This window comes from Elephantulus edwardii, unplaced genomic scaffold (genome assembly GCF_000299155.1).
Source record: "Elephantulus edwardii isolate Elephantulus edwardi_28Jun2011 unplaced genomic scaffold, EleEdw1.0 scaffold00045, whole genome shotgun sequence".
In the NCBI taxonomy this organism is placed as follows: Eukaryota; Metazoa; Chordata; class Mammalia; order Macroscelidea; family Macroscelididae; genus Elephantulus; species Elephantulus edwardii.
In genome coordinates this window covers 2,078,077-2,088,743 of record NW_006399795.1, presented here as the reverse complement: position 1 = coordinate 2,088,743, position 10,667 = coordinate 2,078,077, and the positions used below count along the sequence as shown (strand labels likewise).

The following is a 10,667-nucleotide window of genomic DNA, read 5'->3' as shown; positions in this document are numbered from 1 at the left end:
TAATTTTCTATGTTAAAAAAATTCTGTGTGTCTAATGATTGAACTAAATTTAATAGGAGAGTTCTGTAAGGAACCTGCATGAAGTACTTGTGTGGGCTAGGTCTTCTGTTCAATCCTGGGGATACAGAGCCATGGTTTCTAGCCTTGTGATTCTCTTGATTCCCCTAAGACAAAGGCTGGATACCTGTGACTCATCTAGTTGAGGCTCGTCTTCTCCAGACATTCTTGGAAAGTATTGTGCTGTCAAATGTTGGTACCCTGGATTTTTTCTTCTTCTGGGAATGTTCACACTTGCTTACTTTCTCCTCCACCTCTCTCTCATCCTTATCTCAGTCTTACTGCAAACGGCTCCTTTTCCTATGAGGTTAACCTGTTGAAATTACTGCTTCCTGTTGTGGCTCAAATTCTGTATGTGCCACTGCCCACTATTTAGCTGTGGTGGCAGAATCAGCTTACTTTTATTATACTGTTTCTTTCTCTGGCCTGGTCCCTAGTACTAAATGAAAGCTGAAGGAACTAATGCCTCCTTTTGGAACGAATTCTTATGAATAAAAAGTCATCTCCACCCATGTTTTAAAATTCTGATGTTATTTATTGGCACAAAAATTATTCAGGTACAACGTGGTGTGTCTAGACATGGCTACACTTTATACTTTGTGCATTTAGTTCAATATTTATTTTACTCATAATTCCCAACATGTACTAGACCTTCCCTCTGCGTTCAGCACCTGAGGGCAGACAGCATGTGTGATTCCCAAGCTCTTTGGTAAGCACAGAGCATTGAGACCTCACTGAAAGTGCTCCAGGGCTGTTCTGTGGCGGGCCATCTCCCTACACTGTGATCCCTGCTGTGCGTTTGCCCAGCCAAGGCTGCCCAGCCTTCTGATAAACTCCTCTCCTAGTAAGTCACGTCTTAGTTTGACCTATGTAAGTCGCAGCATCACTGGGTAAGCAGAAGACAGACCTTTCCTCCCATTTTGGCCCATCTTGTAAATGTTGCTCCTGCTGTCCATGGACCCGTGAGGTAATGGGGTGGTAAAGGTGATGATGCCTGCTTATCCAGGATCCTTACAGTCCAGAATCCTGGTGTCTCCTCCATGGTCTGATGCTTCTAGACTTTGATGTATTTCTGGTATCCAGGCTGAGAGGAGTGATTAGGCCATTCTTCTATTAGCATACACTTAGGAGTTCTTGGTGAGTTCAGTCAAAACCCGTATTTCTAAAGTTATAGATCTTCTGTTCCCCCAATCTGTGGCTTGATTTACGTGATGGAACCGTGTTTCACTGTCCTGGGAACCAAACCAAGCCTTGTGTTTCTGAGAATCTATTCTTCAACAGCAGCTAGAAAGTTGGTACAAACCAACTTTTAATATACAGTAGTTCTTTTCTTTTACGTTTCCAAATATTTAACAAAGTCCAACTTTCTGACCATAGTTTCAGTTTAGTGGAAGCATATACCAAGGTAAAAAAAGCCTCGAGAGAAATGCTGTGGATGAGTCTGGGCCTCTAGTTACCAGAAGGGACACCTGAGAAGACAGAAGAGGATTATCTTAGCAAGTTGAGATTCTTCAAAAGCTTTTCACACATACATTGAAAACAGAAAGACCAAGGTCTGACAACCCCTGGGACGCTGCCTAAGATCTTCCACCACTAATTATGTGTGACACACTCATCATTTCCAGTGGAGGGCTGATGCCTGTCAGGTCCCAGAAGGACACTTCCCACCACCCTCTCCCTCCATCTCTCCCTCCAGAAATGCCTTGGGCAATTCATCAAAGAAGAATGGTCCTTGAGGTTACAGTCCCAGATCATTAATCTGTCTTTTTATCTCCTCTCTGTCACTTCTCTGACTTCTTCTTCTTGACCCTTACCTTATCTGAACTGACAGCAAGACCACAAAAAGAACCCCTCAAATAAAAAAACCCCAAGTCTCACCTACTATCCTAACCTTAATGTAATTTTAATTTATTTCAGTGTTTGCCTTTCAAATATGCATCCACATTCCTCACGTTTTAAATGCCTTAATGAGGATGGTGCAGGACTGAGCAGGGTCTCATTCTAATGTGCACAGGGTTGCTGGGAGTCTCCTGACAAGGAAGGAAGGTCTCCTTTTTTAGCACAGTGAACACACACAATGAATGCAAACATTCAGAGAGATCTGGGCCTCTCACTGTCCTCTGCGGAGACCGTACAGACTCTTCCTCTGAGATTCTGGAGCAGGAGTCCAGGGCCGGGTCGGAGACGCCCACTCACCAGCCAATGTAGCACTGACAGAGGTTTTCATGGGATGTTGCCTGTTTGATGAGCAGCTCAACTTGGGTTGGGACATCCAGAGTTTCATCGTGAGAGAAGTCCCGACCTAGCATACGAGAAGCAAGAGCATTTCACTGGCACCTGATTATCAACTTACCACTTGTCACCTCTTTGGTCTCTCTACGCAGCTCAAATAAGTTTATCTCCATACATACGTATAGTGGAGTTGGAAAAATTCACCCCTAAGTGGCTTGAAGAAATAATCTCCTGCTCCTAATATAGACTTAGTTCAAAGACAGGTGATCCTGTGATTGGTGAGGTTCATGAGCAGGGAAGGACTGACCAATGGATGTATAGATTACTCTTCTCTGTTCCCAAATCATCTTCGGACGGAACAAGTGGACAAGAGACCCTACCAGCCTGCATGTTTGAACGTGCACTCCCACAGGGCTGCTTGTTCCCTTTGTAAATTCATAACCCCGACTTTAAACAAGCACTCAATACCCTCTGGCAAACAGATGATGCTTCTCAGCTTGGGCTTCCTCTCTATCTCCTCAAGGACAATCTCAAGTCCTCTTTGTTAACACAAATGTCAAAAACAACCTTCCCACTTTCTCCCTCTCCACTGATACCCTCACTTTCTACTTTACAAAGCTAAGAAACCCACTGAACTCGTAGTCTCTGAGCCTCACTGATGTGTAAGGCAATGTTTTGAGCACAGGATTCTCTTCCTGGGAACACCCTTTATTTCCCTCATCACCACTGGTGAGCACATCCCTACCTCCTGGTTAGGCTGTCACCTGTGCCTTATTCTCTCCTGCCTCAGGAACCTTAGGAATAGCATTTCATTCATATCCTCAAGCACTCACTCTCAACTGGATCCTACTTGCTGATTTTTAAATATGCTTCTCTTTCTCAAAAAAGAGGGGGGAAAAATCAATCCTCTCATTCAACCCCTCATCCTTGTTCAGCTACCGTCCTCTCCCCTTCTTGGCCCGGGTAAACTTCTTGAGCATTTTCAACCTTGTCTCCATTCCCTCACTCTCTCTCTCTCTCCAGTTTCTGCAACGACTACAGTCTGACTGCTAGGCTCATCACAGCTCCTTAGTTTCCCTTACTGCAGAGCCTTTGCACATGCTATTTCCTCTGTCAGGAACAAGAAACCAAGTTCAAATCCACTGCTACTGAGTTGGTGCTGACCTCAGTGTCCCTACAGGGTAGAGGAGAATGGATCCACAGCACTTTTTTATCTTTTTTCTTATGGGGAAAGTGTGCACGCAATCTCCCGCTACCACAAATTGTGCAGCCAAGTATCCCCCATTAGGGAAATCACAGGGGTCAGCACATCCTGAGTGCAGTGGATAAGCCTCCCCTTGGGAAAACCACCTTCGTGATCATGCTACTTCCTCTGCCAGTAAGTCTGGATCCATAGCATTTTCAAGGTTATACATCTTTATGGAAACAGACTGTCATATCTTTCTTTCTCTCAGGAAGTGACTGGTGGGATAAAACCATCACTCTTTCTCAGCAGCCTAGCGCCTTAATCACTGTGCCACTAGTCTCCTGCTAGGGCGTATTTACCCTTTATTAGCCTCTATTTATTAGTCTTGGCACCAGCAGCCAGGAAACTAAAAGGCGCATTGCCATGGGAAAGTCTGCTGTTAGGGACCTCTCCAAAGTACTGAAGAGCAATGGTGTCTCTCTGGAGACTAAGGTGCGTCTGATACAGGCCATGGTCTTTGCAATCACTTGTTATGCATCAGAGAGTTGGACAATGACCAAGGAGGATAGAAGGAGAATTGATGCCTTTGAGCTGTGGTGCTGGAGAAGAGTATTGAGAATACATACCATGGACTGCTAGGAGAACAAACAGATTTGTCCTGGAAAGGGTTAAACCGGGTGGCTCCTTGGAGGCAAGGATTCTGAGGTTCCGTCTAACATACTTTGGACATGTTGTGAGGAGAGACCGGTCCTTGGAGAAGGACATCATGCTTGGGAGGGTGGAGGGACAGCGCAGGAGGGGAAGGCCCTCTATGAGGTGGATTGATTCAGTGACTGGGGTAACTGGGATGGGTGTATTGGAGACAGTGCGACTGGCACAGGACAGAGCAGAGTTTAGGGCTGTTGTACATAGGGTCGCTATGAGTCGCAAGTGACTCGATGGCACATAACAACAACAACAACAGCAGCCTCTATTTCAGATTTTACATCATGAATTTTCTTCTAAAGGAGGCTTTTCATGAACCCTTTGAAATAAATGAAATGATTTCGATTGTGGGAATTATGGCCCCACCTTCCTTCTTCACTGAAGACAGTGTTGTTGCTCTTTAGACTCTGGGCCTGATTTCACCAGCGCTGGTTCTTTAGCATGTAGCACTTGCAGGTAATCTACACGCACACACTTGCCTATAAAGCCAGTGTCCAGCCCTCCTGCCCAGAGCTTCCTCTTCCATATCTGAGCTGGTCTTCACCCTTTTCTCCAGACAAAGAACTGGAGGTTCAGCGGTCACACAGGAAACAAACAGTAGGGTTGGGGTCTCTGGTGTCTTGGACACCCATGCTCCATGCCACTCTACCGCCCTCTCAGAATTAAGAAATCAATGTAAGATGCCTTCCTTTTAAAACTATGCACTCCCCCCTTTCCAGCCTTCCACTCTACGACTCCTCCCAAACTCTAGATACGTAAGGAAGGGGGTGGTCAGATTTGCAGCATATGGCTGATTTTGGATACAAGAGAACTTTATTTACCTTTATAAAACTGAGATTAGTAAATACCTCTGTATATAATTTTGTTATTTATCAGAAAAAAGAACCAGAGAGAGGTGTTATGTGATGGTCTCGGAGAAACTGCAGCTAACTGAATGGGGTTAGAGTTCAGGCACTAACACCCTGGGACATGAGACCCACCAGCCACCGATCAAGGGCGGAGAAAGTCTTCTCCAGACTTTAGGTTCCTGTTAAACATACGTGCACATACTCACCAGTGAGCTTATCTCGAACTCTGTTAATAATCTGAATGGCTTTCTTATTTAGGGCCTCTGGTTTCACCAAACCGTCTCCAACTAGAAGACACAAAAGTACAATTAATGTTGAGATAACGTTGAGAACAGGATTATCACAACAGGCCTGATGAACATCGCTTGTTTTTCTCAACATTCACTTTTGCAAGTGTTGAGCAATCTTTCCTCTGTGTCTAGTTTTGTCCTCAGAAGATACTGAGAAATTCATGGACTCTTTTCTGTTTAAAGGCAGCTTAGCTGCTTCACCTTACTCGCCTCCTCCCATGGTACTAACACAACTGCTATTTTCTTAATGAGAGTGCTACTGGTGCAACTCTTCAGAGACTGGACTTACTAAACGAATGAATAGATTCAGGTACTGTGGTCCCTGTTTTCTTATGGGCTGGTTCTCCAAGCTCCACACCATCCAAAATTTCTAGGAGAGAAAAGAAAAATTAATAGAAATTTAAACATCAACAACCTGCTGTTCCCCATTAGCTTTTTTTTTTTTTTATTTTAGGACTTTTTTTTATAATTTTATTGAACATGTACAGAGATTTTGGATTTCCATTCATTCACTGATGCACTTCTCTTGCCACCCATCCTCCCCATTAGCTTTTAATTCTTACATAATACACTCCTTTAATTCTTGCTTTGTTGTTGCGTACTGTAGAGTTGAATCTGCCCCATAACTGATCCTCCAGTGGGCTTTCAGAGGCAGTTAACAGTACGGGAGGAGATTGCCCATCCTTCTCCCACAGAGTAGCTGGTGGATTTGAACCACGTGCCTTTGGATTGCAGCACAGCTTCTTGCCTCTTGGCCACCAGAGCTCCCTATGCTTGTTCTACTTACCTCAAAATATATTTAAAACTTTCGAAATCCACAAGCCATTTTCAAATGTCAGTTATTATTATCAAAGAGTACGACATGTATGACCATGTATCAGAATTCAAACATGAATTTTCAAGCACTTAATAATACCAGAAAAATTTTGTGTTTTCTTGACGAAGTCAATAAAAGGCGTTTGAAAGTATGGATCATAACAAATTATGGCTAGCATTAAACAGAACGGGAATCCCAGAACAGTTAATTGTGTCCTGTGAAACCAAGGGGCACACACAGAGCAAAAAGCAGTTATCTGAACAGAAGAAGGGAACACTGCATGAATGAACATCAGGAAAGGCCTGTGTCCGGGTTACATCCTTTCTCTACATGTATTCAACCTGTATCCTGAGTAAATCATCTGAGAAGCTGGACTATATGCAGAATGTTTCTGGATTGGCAGAAGACTCGTTAACAGCTGACCTTATGCAGATGACACACAACTTTACTTATAGAAAGTAAGACTTGAAACACTTACTGAAGATCAAAGATTACATATTATTTTTTTTAAATAGATCACATCTTACCATCAAGATAACAAAAGTCTTTAGCACTGGACCAATAGTTCACATCATCAAAGATGGGAGAAAAGACCGAAGCTGTCAGCAACTTCATTTTACCTGGATCCACAAACAAACTCAGGAGTAGCAGTCAAGAAATCAAAAGATGTGTTGCACTGGGAAAAACCTGCTGTCAAGGACTCTCCAAATTCTAAAGAGCAAGAATGTCACCTTAACCACTAAGGTGTTACTGGCCCATGCCATGCTATTTTCAATTGATTGTACGCATCTGGAAGTTGGATAATGAATAAATCCAGCTTTAAGGCCAAAGAAAAATCAATGCCTCTGAATTATGATATTGGTGAAGAGTACTGAATACACTATGGACTATCAAAATAATAAACAAAGCTCTCTTATAGGAAGTGGACCCAGGGTGCTCTTTAGAGGCAAGGATGGTGAAACTTTGTTTCACATAATTTGGATATATTGTTAGAAGGGGCCAGTCCTTGGGAAGAGCGATCTGCAATGGGAAAAGGAGAAAGTCAGCGAAAGAGAAGAGAAACCTCCATGAAATGTGCGAAGACAGTGACTGTAACTAGGGCTTGGGCATGGAGGAGACTGTAAAGGTGGCACAGAATAGGGAGGTGTGGGTAAAGGAAAGATCTGGTGTGAAAAACAATGTATATAAACTTTGTAAGTAAACCAGTATATACAAAAAAGAAATTGGCACAGAATAGGCAAAGCACCTATCTGTTGTTCATAGTGTGGCTGAGTTACAGTTGACTTGATGGTATCTAAGATATCTAAGAAGATTCATAAAAAAGCAGTGGCTGTTGATGTAACAACGACTTAGAGTCATCAAGTGTGCTTAAAGAGAACCATGTTTCGGAGGATTTCAACAGTTGTCATCTTTTGGAAAGAGCTCAAAAAGGCTTTCTTCCAACATACCTCTGGGTGAACCTGAACTTTCAACCTCTGCTTAACAGCCTCCTAGTAGCAGAAAGCCACTAACAGGAGCATGGATCAAAGACTTGTGGATCAAGTTTATTTGGTTTGGATAAAAACCCAGAACACCCTGATAATAATAAGAAAAACAAACTTTGTATTGAGCCATACACATGATTAAAGTATATTCTTTAGGAATCTGCACAGGAATTCTGGGTAGAAAACCTTACATGTTATAGTCGACCCACCACAGATTATGGTGATGAGCAGAGAAGTGCAGGGAAGACCAATGATGGTTATTCAAACACTGCCTTGGTGTAGCAGAGATCCTCAGAGTGATAAGACCTCTGTTAATGACTCTCTAGAACTTGATTTTTTAAAACTACACTATAAAAATAATCAGGCCAACCAGACTTTGCTATTCTAATTCCCTTTTACATACTATTGCTTTTAAGTGCAGCTGAGTTTCTTGCGACTCATAGCGACCCTATGTACAACAGCTTTGAACCCTGTTCTAAATTGTGTCAACCTCACTGTCTCAGACACACCTACTCTTATTACCCCTGATACTGAGTCAATCCATCTCATCCAGGGTCTTCCTCTTCTGCACTGTCCCTTCACCCTCCCAAACATGATGTCCCTCTCCAAGGACTGGTCCACCTTGCAACATGCTTGACGTATGTCATACAGAGAACCAGAATCCTTACCTCCAAGGAGCAGCTTCATTTAACTCTCTCTGGGACGAACCTGTTTGTTCTCCTAGCAGTTCAATACTCTTCGCCAGCATCACAGCTCAAAGGCATCAATTCTCCTTCTTTCATCCCTAGTCACTGTCCACCTTTCTGATGCATAGCAAAGAACTGCAAAGACCAGGCAGGTGCACCTTACCTTAAGTCTCTAGACTTATAATGTTGCTCTTCTGTATTTTGGAGAGGTCACTGACAGTAGATTTTCCCAATGCAATTAATCTTTTGATTTCCTGGCTGCTAGTATCAAGAGTACTGATTGCGGAGCCAAGCAAGTTGAAGCTGTTAACAGTCCTGATCTCTGCACTGTCTATCACGATGGTGCCAACTGGCCCAGTGGTGACAATCTTTGTTTTCTTGACGTTGAGCTTTAATTCATATCAAAGGCTGCAGTCCTTGACCATCTGCAGCAAATGTCTCAGGTCCTCCTTGGTTTACCTATTATAGGTGAGCATGAGAGCCACCTATTTGCTTACTAATGAATAGCTGTTTTTCATCTTCTCATGAGGAGTACTTTGAGCACTAGACCTATAAGATTCAGCATCGACTGAACGAAAGTTGTCATCTGCATGAGGTAATCCAGAGGGAACTATGAGCCCGGCTGAGGTGGGCAGGTGTGTGCCCTGTCAAATCTCCAGGGTCAAGGCCATAGGTGCTATAAATGGTACTCTCAGTTAGTGCCAGGATGTTCATAAATGATACTCTTACCTAGTGAGCTGATCTCTTGCCGGGAACATGTTTTTCCTTTCTACTCACATAGATTCCATCCACCCAATAATGCTAAAATTACCCAACAAATCCTAAAATTTCACCAACCTGAGAGCTCATTTAACTACTAAAAGTCAAAGCGATGATTCCTTTTCCTCAATTCCCCCAGAGAGCTTCCAGGTGCTGGGGAGTCCAGTACTATCGACCCCATGAACAACAGATCCGAACCCTCTCCCATCCTCACATGCTCAAGTCCAGAGCCACAGTCACTGTGCCAATCTACCTGGTTGAGGGTCTTCATCTCCTTTGCTGTCCCCTCACCTTTCCAATCATGCTGTCCCTTTCTAAGGAATAAGCTCTCCTAGCAACATGCCCAAAGAATGTGAGATGAACCGTTATCATCTTTGCCTCTAAGGAGCACTCTGGCTGTCCACTCACTAAGACAGATTTGTCCTTTTGATAGTTCCCAAGACACTTGCAGTTCAAAGGCATGAAGTCTTCTTTCATCAGTTCTCAGATGCATAGCAAGTGATTGAAAAGACCTTAGTCCTCAATATGACATCACTGCTTCTCAATATTTTAGAGAGGTCCCTGACTACAGACTTTTCCAGTGCAATATGTCTCCTGATCTCCTGACTGTTGGTACCAAGAGCAATGATTGTGGATACAAGTAAGATGAAATCACTAAGAACTTTAATTTTTTTTCTACCTATCATGGTGTTCCTTATTGGTCCAATAATGAGTTCTGTCTTCTTGATGTTGAGCTTCAATCCATACTGAAGGCTGTAGTCTTTGACCGCTGGCAGCAAGCACTTCAGGTCTTCCTCACTTTCAGCAAGCAAGGTTATGTCATCTGTCTATCAAGGGTTATTGATGAGGCTTCCTCCAATCCTGATGTCACATTCTTCTTCAGAGAATCTAGCTTCTTAAATAATTGGCTCAGCATATAGAGATTAAACAAGGATGGAAAAAGGATACAACCCTGATGCACACCTTTTCTGATTTTAAACCATCCAGTGTTCCCTTGTTCTATTCACATAACAGCCTCTTGGTATAGGTAAAGGTTTTGTATGAGCATAATTAAGTTATCTGGAATTCCTTTCTTCTCAACATCAGCCACAGTTTGTTATGATTCCACAAATATCTCTGCATAGTCAATAAAACACAAATAGACATTTTTTGTTTTCTACCAAGATCCATCTGACATCAGCAATGATATCCCTGATGCCACAGCCTCTTTTAAATCCAGGCTGTACTGTTCTAGCCATTTCTGAAGAATGGATTGTTCTCTTACTGTTTTATGTGTATTATTATCAATTTATAATGATTCCATGCAGCTTCAAGATAACTTCTGTATTTTACATATTTATGTATTTTCTTCAATCAAAATAGTAGAGCTCAACAATGACTGAGGATGACAAGAACTGATGCCTTTGAATTGTGGTGCTGGAGAAGAGTCTACCATGGACTGCCAAGAAGACAACTAGGTCTGTCTTGGAGAGTGTGAAACCAACTTTCTCCTTGAAGGCTAGGACTTTGAAGTTCCGTCTCTCATACTTTGGGCACGTGGTTGGCCAGGAGTCCTTCGAGAAGGACAGCATGCTCGGAAGGGTGGACGGACAACGCAGGAGAG

General features: G+C 42.9%; 1 protein-coding gene across 1 annotated transcript in view; it reads right to left on the bottom strand.

Moving 5' to 3' along the window:
- Positions 1 to 572: 572 nt before the first annotated feature.
- Positions 573 to 10,667, bottom strand: part of MTOR (mechanistic target of rapamycin (serine/threonine kinase)) — a 223,792-nt gene continuing 213,697 nt past the window's right edge. Inside the window, exons 55-58 of the mRNA XM_006885758.1 lie at positions 5,608 to 5,688; positions 5,235 to 5,315; positions 2,254 to 2,359; positions 573 to 1,526 (exon numbers count right to left, since the gene is read on the bottom strand). Coding sequence (XP_006885820.1) covers positions 1,511 to 1,526; positions 2,254 to 2,359; positions 5,235 to 5,315; positions 5,608 to 5,688 — 284 coding nt within the window. The 3' untranslated portion in view covers positions 573 to 1,510. The remainder of the gene's footprint in view (positions 1,527 to 2,253; positions 2,360 to 5,234; positions 5,316 to 5,607; positions 5,689 to 10,667) is intronic.